Source organism: Eublepharis macularius, chromosome 4, assembly GCF_028583425.1.
Source record: "Eublepharis macularius isolate TG4126 chromosome 4, MPM_Emac_v1.0, whole genome shotgun sequence".
In the NCBI taxonomy this organism is placed as follows: domain Eukaryota; kingdom Metazoa; phylum Chordata; class Lepidosauria; order Squamata; family Eublepharidae; genus Eublepharis; species Eublepharis macularius.
The window spans coordinates 22,769,939-22,792,086 of NC_072793.1; the positions used below are offsets into that span (position 1 = coordinate 22,769,939).

Here is a 22,148-nt window from a genome sequence, read left to right on the forward strand (position 1 = left end):
CCTAAAGCATCTCTGACAAGTATTCATCCAGCCTCTTCTTGAAAACTGCCAGTGAGGGGGAGCTCACCACCTCCCTAGGCAGCTGATTCCACTTTTGAACTACTCTGACGGTGAAAAAGTTTTCCTAATATCCAGTCGGTACCTTTGTAGTTTTAGCCCATTGCTTCGCGTCCTACCCTCTGCTGCCAACTGGAACAGCTCCCTGCCCTCCTCCAAATGACAGCCTTTCAAATATTTAAAGAGAGCAATCATGTCCCTCCTCAACCTCCTTTTCTCCAAACTAAACATTCCCAAGGCCCTCAGCCTTTCCTCGTAGGGCTCAGTCTCCAGACCCCTGATCATCCTCGTCGCTCTCCTCTGCACCCCCTTGATTTTGTCCACATCCTTTTTGAAGTGAGGCCTCCAGAACTGCACACAGTACTCCAGGTGAGGCCTGACCAAGGCAGTATAGAGAGGGGCTATGACCTCCTGCGATTTCGATGCTATGGCCCCTTTGATACAACCCAGGATTGAATTAGCCTTTTTTGCCACCGCATCACACTGACTGCTCATATTCAATTTACAGTCTACTCTTACCCCAAGATCCCTTTCACATATACTACTGCCCAGAAGTGTATCCCCCACCCAGTATTTGTGCTTCTCATTTTTGTGGCCCAGATGTAATACTGTGCACTTGTCTTTGTTGAATTGCATCCTATTCACAGCTGCCCACTTCTCCAGAGTATTCAGGTCTTGTTGAATTTTAATTCTATCTTCTTGGGTGTTTGCTACTCCTCCCACTTTGGTGTCATCAGCAAATTTAATGAGCAGCCCTTCCACTCCTTCATCCAGATCATTGATAAAAATATTGAAAAGTACCGGGCCCAAAACCGAGCCCTGCGGCACCCCACTGGACACCTCCCTCCAATCTGATGAAACGCCGTTGACCACCACTCTTTGAGTGCGGTCCTCCAACCAGTTCCCTATCCACCAAACTGTCCTATAGACTACTCCACAGTCTTCCAGTTTGCCCATCAGAATGTCATGGGGGACCTTATCAAAAGCTTTACTGAAATCCAGATAAATCATGCTTTTTGGCATGATATGAGTTAATTAAAGGGTGCCAGTCCAGTGTTTTCATTTCTAAAATATTGTTCTGGAGTGTCTCTAACACATCCCACTGTTTTTTGTAGCACTGGCATTTCTTTAGTGCCCGTTCCGGGCTGTTTTGTGCTGTTCCGGGAGCTTTTTGGCATGGAAAGGGTTAATTGAAGGGTGCCAGTCCAGAGTTTTCATTTCTAAAATATTGCTCTGGAGTGTCTCTAAGACATCCCACTGGTTTTTGTGGCACTGGCATTTCTTTAGTGCCTGTTCCGGGCTGTTTTGTGCTGTTCCGGGAGCTTTTTGGCATGGAATGGGTTAATTAAAGGGTGCCAGTCCAGAGTTTTCATTTCTAAAATATTGTTCTGGAGTGTCTCTAACACATCCCACTGTTTTTTGTGGCACTGGCATTTCTTTAGTGCCGTTCCGGGCTTTTTGGCATGGAACGGGTTAATTGAAGGGTGCCAGTCCAGAGTTTTCATTTCTAAAATATTGTTCTGGATTGGCTCTAATACATCCCACTGTTTTTTGTGGCACTGGCATTTCGTTAGTGCCCATTCCGGGCTGTTTTGTGCTGTTCCGGGAGGTTTTTGGCATGGAACGGGTTAATAAATGCAGGGCAGCCCAGAGTTTTCATTTCTAAAATATTGTTCTGGAGTGTCTCTAACACATCCCACTGTTTTTTGTGGCACTGGCATTTCTTTAGTGCCGTTCCGGGCTTTTTGGCATGGAACGGGTTAATTGAAGGGTGCCAGTCCAGAGTTTTCATTTCTAAAATATTGTTCTGGATTGGCTCTAATACATCCCACTGTTTTTTGTGGCACTGGCATTTCGTTAGTGCCCATTCCGGGCTGTTTTGTGCTGTTCCGGGAGGTTTTTGGCATGGAACGGGTTAATAAAAGCAGGGCAGCCCAGAGTTTTCATTTCTAAAATATTGTTCTGGATTGGCTCTAATACATCCCAATGTTTTTTGTAGCACTGGCATTTCTTTAGTGCCCGTTCCGGGCTGTTTTGTGCTGTTCCAGGAGCTTTTTGGCATGGAACGGGTTAATTGAAGGGTGCCAGTCCAGAGTTTTCATTTCTACAATATTGCTCTGGAGTGTCTCTAACACATCCCCCTGTTTTTTGTAGCACTGGCATTTATTTAGTGCCCGTTCCGGGCTGTTTTGTGCTGTTCCGGGAGCTTTTGGGCATGGAAAGGGTTAATTAAAGGGTGCCAGTCCAGAGTTTTCATTTTTAAAATATTGCTCTGGAGTGTCTCTAACACATCCCCCTCTTTTTTGTGGCACTGGCCTTTCTTTAGTGCCCGTTCCGGGCTGTTTTGTGCTGTTCCGGGAACTTTTTGGCATGGAATGGTTTAATAAAAGCAGGGCAGTCCGGAGTTTTCATTTCTAAAATATTGTTCTGGAGTTTCTCTAACACATCCCACTGTTTTTTGTGGCACTGGCATTTCATTAGTGCCCGTTCCGGGCTGTTTTGTGCTGTTCCGGGAGCTTTTTGGCATGGAACGGGTTAATAAAAGCGGGGCAGTCTGGAGTTTTCATTTCTAAAATATTGTTCTGGAGTTTCTCTAACACATCCCACTGTTTTTTGTGGCACTGGCATTTCTTTAGTGCCCGTTCCGGGCTGTTTTTTTGTTCTGTTCCGGGAGCTTTTTGGCATGGAATGGGTTAATTAAAGGGTGCCAGTCCAGAGTTTTCATTTCTATAATATTGCTCTGGAGTGTCTCTAACATATCCCCCTCTTTTTTGTGGCACTGGCATTTCTTTTGTGCCCATTCCGGCCTGTTCCGTCTCGTTCCATCTTTTACCCTGTCCCGCCCACTTCGAAGCTCTTGCTGCCTGCGCTTCCCCCAGGCCGAGAACGCGCGTCGCTCCAAATCCATGCGCAGATTCTCCCTGTGTTGAACTCCGAGCGGGCACCGCACGACTGCGAAGGGGGCGCAGCACAGGGCAGAAGAGGAAATGCCTGCCCCGCCTGCCCTGCCCTTTCTAGAGCCTGTTGGTTTTTTCCCCCCACAACGGGCTTTGTTGCTAGTCCTACTTTATAATTCCCTTAGCGGGTTTCCGATGCACCAGTAAGTGCACCAGGCAGGCCGCTTCTGGAGGGTGCCACTCGATGCCGCGGGTTTCACAGCCCTTTCGGAGGGCGGTGGCACTCTCAGCCCTTCCCGCGGTGGCGCAGGAAGGGCAGCAAGGGCAGCGTGTCAGAAAGCCTCAGGGGAGCCGTGGCAGGAGAGAAGCCTGCTGCACTCTGACCCCTGCCAGAACCACGCAGCGCTGCTTTTGGCAGGGACAGGACGAGGGCAAAGCGCCCGCTGCCATGTCAACCCTGCCGGAGCCGGGCACGCCACTCTGCAAAGACCCGGGGCCTTGCATGGCAGCGGTGCTCCTCTCGCGGTGTCTCGACCCGGGTTCGAGGAGAGCAGTGCACACGGTTCCTGGGGCCTCGCAGGGCAGCAGTTCTCCACTCTCCTTGGGCCCGGGGAAAGGCGGCGTGAGCGGAGTGCCACCTCCCTGCAAGGCCTCTGGAGCCACGGCACTCCGCTCTCCGATCCAAACCCCCATTGCCTCACTCCCTGCCTTTCCTTTCCACACCCCACCTGCCTCTGACCCCTCCCGAAAACCCCATTGCCTCCCTCCCTGCCTTTCCCCTCCACACCTCACCTGGCTCTCAGCCCTCCCCAAAACCCCATTGCCTACCTGCCTGCCTTTCCCCTCCACACCCCCACCTGCCTCTGACCCCTTCCCAAACACCCATTGCCTCCCTACCTGCCTTTCCTCTCCACACCCCAACTGACTCTCAGACCTCCCCAAAACCTCATTGCCTCCCTACCTGTCATTCCTCTCCACACCCCTCCTGCCTCTCAGCCCTCCCCAAACCTCCATTGCCTCTGTACCTGCCATCCCTCCCCAGACCCCTCCTGCTTCTCACCTCTCCCCAGACCCACCTTGCCCCCCACCTGCCAGCCCTTTCTAACCACAACTTCCCACCAGCCCTCCACAGCCCCAGCTTTCTAGAGCCCATTGTATTTATTTGCACAACGGGCTCTGTTTCTAGTATAAAATAACAAAACTTCACCCCCTACCCACCACCCATTGAAACGGCAATATAATGTTGATAACAAAAACTATGGAACTCAAATTAATAAGACAGCAATTTTCATACCAAATGCTAAATCAAAAAACATGATATATGTACAGCCTCTGAGAGACCCAGTGGAAAGTGAACTCATTTGGGCCTGTTGAATAAAAGTGCAAAATCAAGGGCCTGTCTTTATTGGGAGCAAGAGAAAATGTCCCCCCCCCCCGAACCTCAATACTGCTGGGTAGCACAAACTGCTAGTGACATATTAAACTGGGTTTTTTTTAAAGTTTGGATTGATTCCCCCCTTCCCCAATTATCCGGCTTGCAAGGAAATGGGGAAAAAAACAATTTCTTGACTCTGGAATGCTTTCCATTTTGTTGCCCAGCTGTTTCTTACTGGAATTAGTTCCTTTATGAGGAGTAGGGGCTGAATGAGTTAACTTTTTTGTGCAGATTTTGATAGGTCAGTGGAGGTAATATACAGTAAAGCTTGTCCTGATACGATTGAGTACCATACGGCAAATATTTTCAAGTTTAAAGAAATAGCATTAGCAAGGAGCCAAGACATAATTTATCACACCCACGGGCTGTCATTCCAGTCAGGGGCCTGTTATCCCAGTCCCAGAGCCCTTCTGGCACACCCAGGGTCCGTCATTCCAGCATAGAGCCTGTCATTCCAGTCCCAGAGCCCTTCTGTCACACCCAGGGCCCTTCATTCCAGTCAGGGGCCTGTCATTCCAGTCCCAGAGCCCTTCTGGCCCACCCAGGGGTCGTCGTTCCAGGCAGGGGCCTGTCATTCCAGTCCCCGAGCCCTTCTGGCACACCCAGACGCCGTCATTCCAGTCAGGGGTCTGTCATTCCAGTCCCCGACCCCTTCTGGCACACCGAGGGCCCGTCATTCCAGTCAGGGGCCTGTCATTCCAGTCCCAGAGCCCTTCTGGCACACCCAGGTGTCGTCATTCCAGTCTGGCCCCTGTCATTCCAGTCCCAGAGCCCTTCTGGCACACCGAGGGCCCGTCATTCCAGTCAGGGGCCTGTCATTCCAGTCCCAGAGCCCTTCTGGCACACCCAGAGGCCGTCATTCCAGCATGGGGCCTGTCATTCCAGTCCCCAAGCCCTTCTGTCACACCCAGGGCCCGTCATTCCAGTCAGGGGCCTGTCATTCCAGTCCCCGAGCCTTTCTGTCACACCCAGGGCCCGTCATTCCAGTCAGGGGCCTGTCATTCCAGTCCCAGATCCCTTCCGGCACCCCCAGAAGCTGTCATTCCAGCATGGGGCCTGTCATTCCAGTCCCCGAGCCCTTCTGTCACACCCAGGGTCTGTCATTCCAGTCAGGGGCCTGTCATTCCAGTCCCAGAGCCCTTCTGTCACACCCAGGGTCCGTCATTCCATCATAGAGCCTGTCATTCCAGTCCCAGAGCCCATCTGTCACACCCAGGGGTCGTCATTCCAGTCAGGGGCCTGTCATTCCAGTCCCAGAGCCCTTCTGGCCCACCCAGGGGCCGTCATTCCAGTCAGGGGCCTGTCATTCCAGTCCCCGAGCCCTTCTGGCACACCTAGGGCCCGTCATTCCTGTCAGGGGCCTGTCATTCCAGTCCCTGAGCCCTTCTATCACACCCAGGGGCCGTCATTCCAGCACAGAGCCTGTTGTTCCAGTCCCCGAGCCCTTCTGGCACACCCAGGGGTCGTCATTCCAGCATGGGGCCTGTCATTCCAGTCCCAGAGCCCTTCTGGCACACCCAGGGGCCGTCATTCCAGCACAGAGCCTGTTGTTCCAGTCCCCGAGCCCTTCTGGCACACCCAGGGGTCGTCATTCCAGCATGGGGCCTGTCATTCCAGTCCCAGAGCCCTTCTGGCACACCCAGGGGCCGTCATTCCAGTCTGGGGCCTGTCATTCCAGTCCCAGAGCCCTTCTGGCACACCCAGGGGCCGTTATTCCAGTCAGGGGCCTGTCATTCCAGTCCCAGAGCCCTTCTGGCACACCCAGGGGCCGTCATTCCAGCATGGGGCCTGTCAATCCAGTCCCAGAACAGGTTATCTGAGCCCAGACACTTTCCTTCAAAATTCCATTCCACGTTTTCTTTGCACCTCTTTTTTTGCTCTAATGTGTTTCAATGGAGCCCATGCAAGTCAATGGGCATTCCAGTTTCCCATTATTTCCAATGGGCAATCCTGTCATTCATTTTAGTACATCCCCCCAGGGAAGCTCTCTGTAGGCTGCCACCACTCTGGTACAGGTTTCCTCAAAAGGGCCCAAAGCACCCAACTGCCCCCTTCTGTTTACTCTCTCCCAGTAGGTTTATTATGTGACCGAATGAGACATGAGGACCCAGGCAGAATAATAAAGAACTTTATTTTAAAAGTTTATTAATAACTGGTTTCAAAACTTTGTAAAATAAATAGTACAGGTTGATGAATAAACAAACTAACACATCCTAATGTATCCAACTAGACTGTTCTTAACTGTCTCCAGGTGACTGGTTTCCAACTGTCTCACCTGAGGGATCCCTCCATCTGCAACAACCTCCCCTCACTCTGCTCCCTAGAAGTGAATACCCTCCCACTCTGGGCAAGGCCTTTTATCCCTTCTCTCAGGCACCATCTTCCCTACTTTCCTATTGGTGCATTTTTTCCCTCAGAATCCCCTTACGCAATCACAGGGGCCAAAGGGAGCCTGGGAAATGTAGGCTCTGCAATCACTTTAGTGCAGGCTTCTCCAGAGCCACTAGGCCCAGGCCATCACTATCAAATACGGAGTAAATAACATGTGTGGGAAAAGGTCCCTAGCTTTTAGGTTTGAATGAAGATTTGCAAAGCAAGAATGACACTTTTCTCACTTTCTCACTGTCAAGTGAAGGGACCTCCTGATAGTGCTATCTAAACACCAGTGTTGGGCCAGCTCAAAACGAAGTCCTGACTGATAGTTGCTCTAGAAGAATGCTTCTCTTATTTTCAGCAGTTACAAGAACAAGACAAGATGAGAAAAATGTCAAGAAAATATTTATTCTAGAAGTGACACTCTTTCTACTCCAAAACCCACGTAGCAGGCTGAGCAAAGACTGAAGAATGCATTTAAAAGGACCATATTTACAAAACGGGAGGCACAAACCTAAGAAAAATAGGATCAAGTTTGCAGAAAACAAAAGTAGCCAGTTCAATCATCACAGATTCTTTTCTTTTAAAGCTGTTAACAGAGTACTGCAAAGTAGGGATCAATCTCTTTCAATCTCAGATAACTAATTTATCATCTTTTACACACAAACACCCTCTCTCCACCCATACGAATTTCCCATTCAACAAAAGGAGAATTCCCTAAACATCTTGCAGCCAAAACTGAAACAGGTTTATGAGTGTGTAAAAAATAGTGTTCATGCCTGTGCCTCAGACATCCTCTGCAGAAAACAATTGTGGTGTAATCCTTCACGCTGGGCATGCCATTCTAAAGTTGAACACTGAGAACGCTGCTTTCTGAACAATTCATTCTCTAGAAATCATTCTTCAGAACACAATTCATTCTTCCAGAACTGATGGCTGTTAACCTCCATGCTACCCATCACAAATCAATGGCTAGAAATGCGTTTGTCCTGGTGGCCTGACTCTCATTCAAAAAGGAATGACTTCAAATGGATGCTGGTTGTGGTTGCAGGCAGATATTTTTGCAGGAGAACAGCTCCCTGTTTTCAGTAATGCTGGAAATGTAACCTCAGACTGGCTTCCTTAGTTTCTCCATACCCAGTTGGCTCTGGGCTGACAGCTGTTGCTGCTGCTTACGTTTCTTTAAGTCCCGGTAGGCTTGGACAACCCTATCCCTCTCCTCCCGTATGATCCTCTGGCGAGCAAGAGATGCAGGGGCAACTTTATGCGTAGAGGCTGCGGCGCCAGAGCCCAAGAGAGACATCAGCAGAAGCTGCCGCTTGCCAGCCTGGAACACAATAATAGGAACATAATAATAATAATAATATTCAATTTATATACCACCCTTCAGGACAACTTACCACCCCCACTCAGAGTGGTTTACAAAGCATGTCATTATTATCTTCACAACAATCATCCTGTGAGGTGGGTGGGGCTGAGTGAACTCTGAAAGAGCTGAGACTGACCCAAGGTCACCCAACTGGTTTCAGGCGGAGGAGTGGGGAATCAAACCCGGTTCTCCAGATTAGAGTCCCGCTGCTCTTAACCACTACACCAAAGAGCTTGCCTGAAGCTGGAGTGGTATGAATTTATTTAATTTATAGTCCACTCTCCCTGCAAGCGGGCTCAGAGCAGATTTACATCATAAATACATAAAACCATTAAGAACAGTTTAAAACATTGGTAGCAATCATGTAGGTACAGCATCAAACGTAAAAGGCAGCTCAAATTGCACACTACATCTCAGCACCTCGAGCCCACACGTCAAAATGCAAGCAGCGTAGGGTTAGGCACACGTGAAGGGAAAAGGCACAGACTAAACCTAGAACATGAGCACAAGCTGTGATCTCGCCTTAAGATGTCCAATACCTCCCACGCCTGGGTACAATTTGCTTGCTATATTAGGTTGTCAATCTCATGTGAACACATATGAAGCTGCTGTATACTGAACCAGATCATTGGTCCATCAAAGTTAGTATTGTCTAATCAACTCAGACTGGCAGTGGACCTCCAGGGTCTCAGGCCGAGATCTTTCACATCACCTTCTACCCAGTCCTTTCAACTGGAGGTGCTGGGGATTGAACCTGGCACCTTTTGTAGACAAAGCAGATGCTCTGAGCTATGATTCCCTGGGCACTGCTCCAGGATAAATTAAAATGCTTGCGTCTGGACAACTGGGACAGGCCACCGGCAAAGTTAGGAGACAGCCCTAGAATGGCATGCAGCGATTACCTTCTCTTTGGCAACACTCTTCCTGGGCTTTGCTGTAAGTGAAGGAGGCGCTAGAGCAACTTCTCCAAACTGTACTGAGTCTGAAAGCAAGGAGGGGGAATTAGTTAAACTACAGATCAGGTTGTTTACAGGATAGAGAGAGTTCTAAAAACTATTTAACACTCTTCTTCCATATGCAAAGGACTTGAGCATGAAGTTCTGTCTGGAATCCAACAGGGTCTATTCCTTTTTTCACGTCATAAGGCCACAAGGCGCAGGACCAATGCAGTTCCATCCTGGATGGTAACCAGCAGGAAGGGGAAGAGGGCAGGACTCTAATACAACGTCCTCTTTAGCCCTTCACCATAGGCTTCTGTGACAAATACTGCTGCTAAACTCCAGTCCAAAGGCCCCAGCGCAGAATTCAGAAGTTTGAGTACCTAGCACTGAATTTTCCCTCCCAGTTAGGTGACTGTAAAGCCACAGTACTAATTTTTGAAAAAGCAGCTGAAGCCAGCACCCCCTGGCCTCTATTGGATAGGTACAGGTCAACTGCTTGAAACCCAGGGGTGTTAGAATAAGAGATTACTGCACTGGCAACCATCGTCATCATATTCACTTTATATACTGCCCTTCAGGATGACTTCACACCCACTCAGAGCAGTTTACAAAGTATGTTATTTTTATCCCCACAACAATCACCCTGTGAGGTGGGTGGGGCTGAGAGAGCTCTGAGAGAGCTGTGACTGGCCCAAGGTCTCCCAGCTGGCTTCAAGCGGAGGGGTGGGGAATCAAACCCGGAGGGTTACAGCAAAGGGACTGCCTTCCATTTTTCTAAACCTAAGTGAGTCAAAAAACAATGTGCAAAAGCAACTCCTTATTTCTACACAAAAGAATCTGGCTGACACAGGCTGATTCCGCACTTGTTGGATAATGCACATTCAATGCACTTTATCAATCATTTAAAGTGGATTATTTGTTCCGCACACAAAAAAATCCGATTGGAAGTGCATTATCCAACGTGTGCGGAATCACTCAGTCTCAAAATAAGCGGCATTTTTTGTTAAGCACACAGGAAGATTCGAAGAATTGTTTTCTCACCAGAGTCTGTGATAAACTTCCAATCACTTTTGAGATTCGGATCAGTCTCATCATTCCCTGATCACTGTGGCAACAGCCTTCCCCTTCGCACGAAATCCTGATTATCCAGGTACTTTACCAAAAAGAAGCTGCCCCAGTACTGAGAGCACAAACCCAAAGTGGAACAACCATGACCGGAGACACAGCAATGCGAAATTCCCCAATGATATAAATCAAAGTAGTACTGTAGTTGTAATTTCCTTAAGGCTTTTTAGATATATGTAGGTAAAGTGTAAGGTGATAAATATATATTACAATATTAAATATACCACATCCAAAAAATTCATACAAAAGTCAGTTCCTTCCATAAATGTATGTCAATCCGGCAAACACAATTCATATGTCAAAAGCATCGGCCGTCAATAGGAAAATAAATGTTAAATGAAGCATTGATTGTTGTTCTTTTTCTTTTAGGTGCGCTGTGGAGGAATTTGAGAGTATCCATCCCACAGATCCTGGTAAGTAGAAAGCTAGTATCCAAGGAGTGAGTCTGTACTAACAAAAATGTTTCTTCTCTCTTCAGGTAGGACCCCATTCCTAGGGGGCACGGACCACTGCCCAACGATAGACCCCCTGCCCAACGGGAGACCAGTTATTCAAACCACACGTTTCATATAAAACTTTCTCAACGGCATCAATATACAGGTCCAATCCTTCCTCATATCAAGCAGTAAGTGCCAATTCTGTACATCTCAGATGGTGACTCACTAAAAAAAACGGCCATATTGCTCTGGAAAAGCAAAGGCCGCTCAGTATGGAAGAATCCCCACTGCCAGGTCAAATGCTTGCTTACCTCTGAGTAAATCCTTCTCCAACACTGCTATTTTCTTCTCTTCTTTTTGTTTTCGGATTTTATCCAGTTTCTTTTGCTGGAATCTGGAGAGCAAAGTTTGTTGAAAAAGGACATGACAGCACCCTGGCCAATTAATGCTGCAATCCTATTTGGGAGGAACTGCCACAGAAGTCTGTGAGACTTACTGCCAAGTAAACACATGTCCATGAGCAGGCTGCAAGTATAGACTGCAGAGAAGCAGAGGCAGGCTTATTTGCCAACAACACATCAAGGCATCACTTACTTTGTCCAACAGGAACAGGACAAGATAAAAAAATTCTCAAATTCACATCCCTCATGCTGCCTGTTAGTGCCTGCTAACCCTATGGCATCTATAAGTACAAGCCCCAGCCCAAGGTTGAAAAAGGTATCTATTCTTAAAAAGCAATGAAACAAACTTTAATAAACAGTTCACAACCCAACAAAATAAATAAATAAAAGTACAAATTATGTTAGAATAAAACAAAGCCCCAAAAGTGTTTCAACAAAGTCTTCATCAGTGGACACAAAATAACCACAAAGCAAAATTTAAAAGAATCATATGATTCTTTCCAGTATTGGTTAAAACAGTTGGGTCAAAGTCACTGTCAGGGCAAAGTTTTGTATTAAAAAATAATGCGCTTACTGTAGCATTCACCGAGTTCTGTGCTGTTAAGAAACACAGGTTCACACTTACTGCTTTTTCTTCTGGGACTTTTCTTGGATCGGCTCTTCTTTCTCGGGCTCCTGTTGCGGCTGGTTCTGGGTGAGGAACAGCACATGCTGCGTTTCCTGGTTCATTCGCTTCATGTAAGAAGATTCGGATTCTCCCTTCTGCCTCCTGAATCTCGGCACGGGTATTTTGCCCTCTGACCTACGCTTCCGCTTGCTTCCTGGGACAAAACGCACAACACTAAAATTTCGTTGCGCCTAACAACATTCAGAAAGGAGACTCGCTTGTCCTCTGATCCCTCATGCTCAAGTTGACTCTCTGCAAACAAAGTCATTCCTAATTCTGCAAACACAACACTTATTGGACAGCCAAGCAAGCTGGGGGGAAACATCAGACAAGTTTCTGTAACTCAAAATACACAGAAGAGTGTTACAACTCCCACCACATGTGAGAGCCAGTTTGGTGTAGTGGTTAAGAGCGTGTGACTCTAAACTGGAGAACTGAGTTTGGTTCCCCACTCCTCCACTTGAAGCCAGCTGGGTGACCCTTGGGTCAGTCACAGCTCTCTCAGCCACACCCACCTCACGGGGGTTGTTGTTGTAGGGATAATAATAACCTACTTTGTAAACTGCTCTGAGTGGGTGTTAAGTCATCCTGAAGGGTGGTATATAAATTGAAAGTTGTTGTTATTCATCCTAGATTTTCCCAGATGCAAAAATCATAAACCTCTTTATAGCTGGGAAGACTAGAGATATCAAATGAAAAATTTTATTTGTATTGTGCATGCTTACTACACAGCTACTTAGAGCAAAGAGTGCTTGGTAAGTCCTATCATAAATGACAGAGACTAAAACTTGTTTTTATCAGCCATTAGATGTAATAATAATAACAACAACAACAACAAAAACATTCGATTTATATACCGCCCTTCAGAATGACTTAACACCCATTCAGAGCAGTTTACAAAATATGTTATTAATATCCCCATAACAAACACCCTGTGAGGTGGGTGGGGCTGAGAGAGCTCCTAGAAGCTGTGACTCACCCAAGGTCACCCAGATGGCTTCAAGTGGAGGAGTTGTACCACAGAATTCCATAGGAGCAAATGCGCTCTATTCTGTTACCCCTTGACCAATTTATTTTCCCAGAGCAAATTTAACAGACAGACAGTGCAATCCTGAGCAAAGTCACACCCTTCTAAGCCCTTTGAAATCAATGAGCTTGAAAGGGTGTAATTCTGCTCAGAATGGCACTACTAGAAGTACACAGTCTTGCAAGAATGTAGTCAAACATACAAAAGTGATTACTGGAAATATCAACAAACATAAAATCATCCTGGCAAGAGAAGACTGATCCTACTCCTTCTGAAACAACTAGTATTTAAACAACTGCCATAGCAATAGAGAGATGTGTATCTTCGTGCTTATATGCTATTAAAGGGGTAACACATAACAGAAAACAGAACCAGAGATTACTCTGTACCTGCTTTCTTTTTCTTCCTGCTCTTGGGGTTCTTTAATTCTTCACAGCTCTTCATGATCTCCCGCAGACGATAGGGAATTTCTTGCTCATCTACACATTTGGGTTTTGAGTTGATTTTCTTCTTTTTTTGGCTAATAAAGAGACAGACGTCTTGGCAAAGGCTCTAAGTCTATAGATATTATAAGCACGTTCTGAACCCTCACTGTGCAAAGAACCACCTGCTATGACAGAAGAAAAGCTAGAATCCCTCACACAAGAAGCATGCACACTACAAGTGACTTCATTTCCCCCTGCTTGGTCCACCCATAAATGTCTAGATTTAAAACCATATATATATAAGATATTTGCCAAGGTGAAGCAACTATAATTATTCTTAATCATTAACACAGCTATTCCCATGTATGAACTGTCTAAACTGTAGTTTAGATCAGTTGTTCTATTTGAAAATATAAGATTATGATTAATTCAATAACTTCATGACAGACGGTGGAGAATCTAGGGTTCAGCAACAGCTACCAGCCCAGTGTTTTCCAATATACTGGCAGGATAATCTGTAGGTCTTGCGTACAGATTCTCCTCAACACTAAAGCAAATGAATGGCATGAACTTTTGTATTCTTGAATCTACCGTAGGATATCCCTTGACAGAAAACGCATTTGGCTATTCCTTTTAAAAAATAAAATACAGCACCCCAAACTAAATGGAAAGCAGAGCTGAATTAACTGCCTTTTCAGGGACGCTAGCTTCACCCAGGGTTAACTGCAAGAACGCCTGCCGATGCCACTTGTGTTTTTCAGCAAAATTCCTGCACATTTAAAACCTGCCTGACAAACAGAAATTCAGAATGTGAAGCTTTTCCCAGCACCAAAGTACAATAATGGAAAAAGCTGCACGCACTGAATTTCTACCGGATGGGGAAAAAACAAGTGTCAGGCCTAACTACTTACGGGATAGGATGGTGGACTAATCTCTAATTTATCTTTTTTTTAATCATTACAATGGGACATTATGTAAATCCTGATAAAGACCTCCAGAATGTACCATGACTGGAGGGGGACTGGACAATAATTCAGGCAATGAGAGCAAGTAATTACCTAAGAATGTAAGAGCAGTCATCCATATAATCCAGTGTCCCACGTGACAAACACAAAGCACAGCACAGAGGCAAAAGTCTTTCCCTCTACCCACTGTTGCCTCCCAGGTACACTACTTCTGAATCTAGAGGTTCCATCTAGCTATTCTGCAGTCCTGCAATCACTCCATTGGCTGCCTGTTAGTTACCGTGCTCAGTTCAAGGTATTGGTTATCACTTGCAAAGCTCTTCATGGCCTTAGTCCGGCATACCTACAGGACTGCCTCCCTTCCTATGCTGCTCCATGGCAGCTTCGCTCTTCCAAACAGAGTCTCTTGCAGGTGCCATCCTGAACATGGGTGAAATCAGCAGCAGCCCGTAGACGGGCTTTCTCTGTGATGGCCCTACCCTGTGGAACGCCCTGCCTGAGGTGGTCAGGGCAGCCCCCACTCTCCTGGCTTTCCACAAATGATGCAAAACCAAATTATTCAAAAACGTTTTTTGCTTAAGATAGGTGGGCTGTATTGTAGGGGTCTCAGATGCTCCGCTAATGAGTTAGGAACCATAGACCTCACCACTATGTTGTATCGGATTCCTGCTAATGTCTTTGTGAACTTGTATCTATTTATCCTATAGCATTGTTTATGGAAATGTTCTTGATATAAATGACATAAATAAAAAATAAGGGGAAGCTTCATGAGTTAATTCTGCACTGTGTGAAAAAGCATCTGTCCTGAATCCACAGCCCCTCAGCTTTATTGGGTGTGCCGTGCCCCCAACTTTTAATACGGTTACAGATGGAATGTATAAGGCACGGCTCAGAATGCAAACTGCGAGCTGAGCAAACCAGAGAAAATCCACACATACACGAACTAGGCTGCACCTTACATTCAGTAGCTAGTCTTAGGCAAACCACTGCCCTCAGCCTCGCATCTACGGTGCAAGGATGATCGTAACACTAGTCTACTTTACAAGGATGCTGTAAGGATCAGTTAACTTTTATAACAACCCTGCAATGTAGGCTGAATCCAGCGACATTCCCTGAACACGTGAATTCCTTATTATTATGACTAACATAGACTATACCGACCCATCTCTAGGCGTCATTCCCCTTCTCGAGGAGGAGGAAACGGCGCTTGCTGCCGCGGCACGGGTCTTCTGCCTCTGCTTCCCCATGTTGCTTCCTTAGGCAGGCTCTACGCACGTGCGGCTGCCCTACATCCCGGTACCTTCCGCTCCGCTTCCATTGGCTTACGCGCTTTCGTACAAGTCTGCGTCACAATCCCTCCTCGGGTTTCCATTGGGCGTCTTATCAAAGGGTCCGCCAGAACGTCTCTTCTATTGGCTCATTTAGGAATGATATTATGACGATTGAGTTACGAACGCAGGACCATTGGACGAGAGAAATATCAATTCCGGCATGGGGAAACCGGGGGATTGCAGTAGACGATGTTATTGAGCGCTGTCCGGTGCAGTCGAGGGCTGGTGGGGCCTGTGGTTGCCGGCTATGGAAAGGTGAGGCGGAGAGAGTTGTAGGGCAGGAAAGCGTGCCAGAGGTTCAGTGGGAACAAACAGAGGTCTTGAGCCTTTTCAGCCTGATGCCCGGTATAATTGCTTGGAAGAATTGCCTGGTTCACACGTGCAGGGGAATGAAGTGCTAGAATGGGCTACCTGTGGAGGATCACAATTAATTAATTAAATTTATAGTCCGCCTTTCTCACCGAGACTCAAGGCGGATTACACAGTGTGAAATTAGTACAGACCATATCAGGAACATTGCTGTAAACAATGCCATAGGGTAAATAGACACAAGTTCACAATAGGGTTGCCAGCCTCCCGGTAGTGGCTGGAGATCTCCCGGAATTGCAACTGGTCTCCAGGCCACAGAGATCAGTTCACCTGGAGAAAATGACTACTTTGGGGGTGGGGGTGGATTCTATGGAACTATGCCATGCCAAGGTCCTTTCCCTCCCCAAACCCCACTTTCTCTAAGTTTCATCCCCCAGATCTCCAGGAATTTCCCAACTTGGAGCTGGCAACCCTAGTTCACGAAGACATAGCATTCGCAGGAATCCAATACCACAGAGTGGTGAAGTCTATAGTGGTAACTGGTCTATGGTTCCTAATTCATTAGCCGATCATCTGAGATCCCCTCCCTACAATACAGCCCTCCTGTCAGGGTGCTTCTCTATATTGTGATATTTTGAGTGGCCTTAGTAAAAGATATGATATGGCTGCTGGTTTGGGACTTTTGTTCTTTCCAGGGTTATTTTCCAATTTTCTGTAAGCACCCTGTAACTACAAAGCTAGTGTAGCAAATACATAGGGTAGAATTTTTCTCCCTGCACTCCTAGTTTTCTGTTTGCATGGAGCTTTCTGTATGAAGGACAGTTCAGAACTGGGATTCCTAATGTGCAGTACGTAGTAATGCAGAACATATTTTTAACACATGAGGGCTCCCAGGATTTTCAGAATCAAAATTCTTTCATCGAGCCATTGGTGAAATCCTGATCAAGGTCTCTTTTGTATGTAAGAGTGATAATAGCTAGTTGTGCTTATATGTTAAATTAAAAACATGTTGTAATTTGGAGTGGAAAGTTTGGAATTGGTCATTAACCAATTTGTTAGATTACTACTGCCTTATACTATGTAAGAGTCCAGTAGCACTTATAAGACTAACAAAATTTGTGGTAGGGGATGAGCTTTCGTGAGTCACAGCTCACTTTTTCAGATACAGCTGTATCTGAAGAAGTGAGCTGTGACTTCCAAAAGCTCATCCCCTACCACAAATTTTGTTAGTCTTATAAGTGCTACTGGACTCTTGCTCTTTCCTACTGCTACAGACAGACTAACACAGCTACCCATCTTGATTTATACTATGTAATTTGCCTTTTTTATCCAGGACCCTTATACCAGGGCAAATCCTGGACTGAATTTATTTTGGAGCATGGGCTGGACTGAGGCAGTGGAATAGAGGGGAATATAAAAAGATGTTACCAGTGCTGGCATTTAATTATGTCCTTTTATTCCCATTAGGAGTGTGTATATATGTTCCGGTACCTCCAGGATTGCAGTATCTCAGGGCCCCTGCTCCTTCACAGATTCTATCATGAGTGGGTGGTCAATATTCGGAGGCTCCCCGCAATACTGACAGATTGTGAAAAACGTCATATCCATGCCCAGGGGAATGGTTCTCAGAAGTCTGCCTCCCAAAATGAGAAAGAGTCCACCTCTGAGGAGGTGGCAGGGTCTTCAAAAGACGAACAGCCCCTTTTTGCCGTTCCCCCAACACTGCTCCCTCCCACTAACTGTTGCATGAGTGGATGCTACAACTGTGTGTGGATTGCATATACAGAAGAGCTGCTGAAATATTACCAGGATGGAGGCGAACAAGCACTAGCCGCTGTCGAGAAACACATAGAGGATGAGAGCATAAAGATGCTTTTAAAGATGGAAATAAAATTCCGCATGAAGAAAGACTGAAGTTCTTTAACGGGTGAAGTGACCTGGGTCACCCAGGGTCTCCGGACATAGCAAATTCTGAAGAAATACTAACTATTTATAGTCCTTTTTAAGTACAAATGCTTAAGTATGTTATTATGTGAGTTCTCAAATCCATTGGTGTGATACACTGATAGAATATTCTGATTAATTTATTTTTGTGCTTGGAATGGTACGGTTCTTATGCTGCAGTACTTGATGGCATGTACAAGCGTGCAGATAACAGTGACCCTGTAGACATTATATACTTGGACTTTCAAAAGGTTTTTGAGAAGGTACCTCACCAAAGTAAGCTTAGCAGTCAATGGGATAAGAGGATGGGTTCCTCTTATCCAGGGCTTTTTTTCAGCAGGAATGCGGTGGAACAGAGTTCCGGAACCTCTTGAAAATGGACACATGGCTGGTGGCCCCGCCCCCTGATCTCCAGACAGAGGGGAGTTGAGATTGCCCTCCGCACCACCGAGCACCGAGCCGAGCAGCGCGGAGGGCAATCTAAACTCCCCTCTGTCTGGAGATCAGGGGGCGGGGCCACCAGCCATGTGACCATTTTCTCCGAGGGCAACCCACTGAGTTCCACCACCTCTTTCCCCAGAAAAAAGCCCTGCTCTTATCAATTAAAATTGGTTACACTTAGGAATAAACAGGATTTCTTGCAATGGAGGGAAGTAAGTAGTGGGTCCCACAAAGATCGGTATTGGAGCTGGTGCTATTTAATTTGTTCATAAATGATCTGGAACCGGGGGGGGGGGGGTGAGCAGCATAGTGGCCAAGGTTGCAGATGACACAATTATTCAGGAGGGTGAAAAGCACAGATGGCTGTGAAGAGCTCCAGGAGGATCTCTACAAATTGAGTGAGAGTCCAGTGGCACCTTAGAAACTAACAAGATTTTCGGGGTATGAGCTTTTGAGAGTCAAAGCTCCCTTCGTCAGATGCTGTAGACCCACATGGCTGCCTATCTGAAACAAATTGGATGAGTGGGCAGCCATGTGGCATATTTTATTTTTATTTACGTTGTTTATATTCCGCCTTTCTCACTGAGACTCAAGGCAGATTACATAGTGTGAGATTAGTACAATCAGTGGCAAGGACAAGGGCAGGCATTTCCATACAGTGTCAAGAACATTTTTATAAACAATGTTGGTTAGTGTAAGGTGATGTAGATTGAAACAAATAAACTCCAAGTATATACTAATGGGGTCTGAAATGGTTGAGACTGAAAGGGAAAGAGACCTCGGGGTTCTAGTGGATAGCTCAATGAAAGTGAGCTGCAGCAGTGAAAAAGGCATATTCTGTACTTGGGGATTATTCGGAAAGGGTTTGAAAATAAAAACTGCCACTATTCTACTGCCTCCATATAGCTCTGTGGTACAGCCTCCTTTAGAATACTGTTTGCAGTTCTGGTCTCTGTATCTCAAAAAGGACATTACAAAGCTGGGAAAAGTACCAAAAAGGGGAACTAAGATGATTATGGGGTTGGAGCATCTTTCCTATGAGGAAAGGCTGAAGAGTCTGGGACTTTTCAGGTTAGAAAGGAAATAGTTAAGGGGGCATGAGAGAGGTTTATAGAATGATGCACAGGGTAGAGACAGTTGACAGAGAGAACTTTTTCTCCAACTCTCCAAGTTCTAGGACTTGAGGGCATCCAATGATGCTGATGGGCGGTAGATTCAGAACAGATGAAAAGAAAATAGATCTTTACACAGGAAGTGATTAAAATGTGGAATTTGCTGGCAGAGAGAGAGAGAGAGAGAGAGAGAGAGAGAGAGAGAGAGAGTGTGTGTGTGTGTGTATAGCGATCAGCTATGGACGCAGATAACTTCTATTATCCTCTGTCTGGAAAAAGTAAAGGGGCTACTCTTGGAAGACATTATTGAGGTTAAAGAAAAACAGTATTTGGGGCCTAATTTCATATCTCCTTCAACTGTGCCTCCCGTTGCACTTCCTTTATTTTTTCCCACAGATGTGAAGGGCTCTCACTAATATATTAAGATCTAGTATGTGAAGTACATTTAATTTAATTTATTAAATTTATGCTCCACCCTCCCCACATCAGCGGGCTCAGGGCAGATAACAACACAGTTTAAAACATATTCAGCTATCGTTAAAAATTATAAAATTACTACATGTTATCATTAAAATTACATCTATATAAATATAAAGATATATATATATATACACACACACAGAGAGAGCATGCCTTGAGGCACCTTTCCTCCCACAGGAAGCTCGCTGCACTCAAGAGAGACACATTGAACTGCAATTTTTATGTGCAGTGATCATTAGGAAGGTGCCTTGTCAGTGTGATGTTTGAAGGTGGGGAGAGGTCTAGGCAGCTGCTGCCTACTACAGTCTACAGAGCACGGGAACAATCCAAGCCTGCCTGAGGCTGCTGTTGTGCTTTCAACACGAGCTTGCTGTGCAAAATCTGCAAGTGTGATTTTTTTTCACAACATAAATATAAACACTTCACCTGCTAGTATCAGCACACTGAGTTGCTGTTAAAGGTGTTGGTGAAAAGTTGGAAGCCCAGAAGGGGAGAACTTCTAGTTATCTGTGTAATACATTAAAGCCAAACTAGCGAACAATATCCTTATCTGTAAAATCCATGGAACCCAGGGCTTTTTTTCAGCTGGAACACGGTGGAACAGAGTTCCGGCACCTCTTGAAAATGGTCACATGGCCAGTGCCCCCGCCCCCGGATCTCCGGGCAGAGGGGAGTTTAGATTGTCCTCTGCGCTGCCGAGTGGTGCGGAGGGCAATCTAAACTCCCCTCTGTCTGGAGATCAGGGGGCAGGGCCACCAACCATGTGACCATTTTCTCCGAGGGCAACCCACTGAGTTCCACCACCACTTTTCGCAGAAAAAAGACCTGATGGAATCCATTCAGTCTTCAGTTCGTACGTAAATTGTGCAAAACCTTGCATCTCCTCCAGTATCTTGAAAAGCCAGCTGTCACTCTTGCTCTTAATCTCTCTGCCAGGAGAATATCATTTTCAAGACCTTTCTAACTCCCTGCTCTAAAGCAATTATCAAAGAGCCTAATCTCAGGGCACTTTAATGGAGCTGCTGAACCTTCCACTAATTACTGCTAGCAAGTCTTTGACAAATAGGATTAAGCTACACTAGGTGTAGATCCGTTCATGTATTAAGAAACGGCTGTTTATATGTTTGCATGGGTGAAAGTAATTTAAATTTCTTAATTTTATTTATTTATTAGCTGCTTTTCTGTTTTGCAGGAACTCAAAGGCAGCTAAATAAAATAATCAAAAAGTGAATAAAACAAACACCATTTAGGACTGCTAATAAACATAAAAACGCCGTTGATCCAAAGCAGAACAAAATAAAAACATCTTCAGCTGCCTCTTGATGATTGGAAGGGAGGGGGCCAGGCACACCTCCCCAAGGATCTTGTTCCATAATTGTGGGACTGTGGGAGCTTCTTTATTAATAGCAATAATAATAACCTTTGATTTATATACCACCCTTCAGGACAACTTAACACCCACTCAGAGTGGTTTACAAAGTGTGTTGTTATTATCCCCACAACAATCACCCTGTGACGTGGCTGGTGCTGAGAGAGCTTCTAGAAGCTGTGACTCGCCCAAGGTCACCCAGTTGGCTTCAAGTGGAAGAGCGGGAAATCAAACCTGGTTCTCCAGATTAGAGTTCCGTTGTTCTTCACCACTACACCAAACTGGCTGATGGAACAGTCAGGAGGGCCTCTCCCTGTGATCTTAGTTCCTAGGGAGGAACATGTAAGAGAAGACAGTCCTTCAGATAAACTGGTCCCAAATCATGTAAGTCTTTAAAGGCCAAAACCCAACATCTTGATTTGCGCTTAGGAGTCAATCGGTAGCTTTGGCAGGTTTCTATATCAATAAAAAGAAGTCAAAGATACTATGCAAAAATATGACTAAGCAGAAACAACAATTGTTAATGGAAATAACGGACTGTGAAGTAACAAGTAAGGTGAAATATTTGGGAATTGAACTGACTGCAAAGAATATAGATTTATTTAAAAACAATTATGAGAAACTATGGACTCAGATAGAGAGAGACTTGATTAAATGGAACAGGTTGAATCTGTCATGGTTGGGTAGGATTGCAGCAGTTAAGATGAATGTGTTACCAAGAGTAATGTTTTTGCTACAGACAATACCAATCATCAGAGACTCTAAACAATTTGAAAAATGGCAGAGGAAAATATCAGATTTTGTATGGGCAGGCAAGAAGCCTCGAGTGAAAATGAAAGTTTTACAAGACGCAAAAGAAAGAGGCGGAATGCAACTGCCCAACCTGAGACTTTACCACGATGCAATCTGCCTAGTGTGGCTGAAAGAGTGGATGACGCTAAAGAACAAGAAATTACTAGCCCTAGAGGGATATAAAAAAATATTTGGATGGCATGCATACCTATGGCATGATAAAGTAAAGGTGAACTCGATGTTCCTGCATC

General features: G+C 45.7%; 2 protein-coding genes across 3 annotated transcripts; one reads left to right on the forward strand and one right to left on the reverse strand.

The window, feature by feature from the left end:
• Positions 1 to 6,501: 6,501 nt before the first annotated feature.
• Positions 6,502 to 15,410, reverse strand: CCDC137 (coiled-coil domain containing 137). 2 transcript variants are annotated; one of them, XM_054977564.1, is made up of 6 exons: positions 15,281 to 15,410; positions 13,119 to 13,249; positions 11,661 to 11,856; positions 10,946 to 11,028; positions 9,034 to 9,113; positions 6,502 to 8,089 (listed from the first exon to the last, which is right to left on the reverse strand). In XM_054977564.1, the coding sequence occupies exons 1-6, from the start codon at positions 15,364 to 15,366 to the stop codon at positions 7,871 to 7,873; spliced, it is 795 nt and encodes a 264-aa protein (XP_054833539.1). In that variant the 5' UTR covers positions 15,367 to 15,410; the 3' UTR covers positions 6,502 to 7,870. The 2 variants fall into 2 exon arrangements, with proteins under 2 accessions (XP_054833539.1, XP_054833540.1); XM_054977565.1 differs by lacking the exon at positions 13,119 to 13,249 and having other exon boundaries at positions 11,661 to 11,852.
• Positions 15,411 to 15,619: 209 nt separating this feature from the next.
• OXLD1 (oxidoreductase like domain containing 1) lies at positions 15,620 to 18,059 on the forward strand. The gene is made up of 2 exons (XM_054978619.1): positions 15,620 to 15,705; positions 17,227 to 18,059. Exons 1-2 carry the CDS (start codon positions 15,640 to 15,642, stop codon positions 17,671 to 17,673), a joined length of 513 nt encoding a protein of 170 aa, XP_054834594.1. The 5' UTR covers positions 15,620 to 15,639; the 3' UTR covers positions 17,674 to 18,059.
• Positions 18,060 to 22,148: the final 4,089 nt, after the last annotated feature.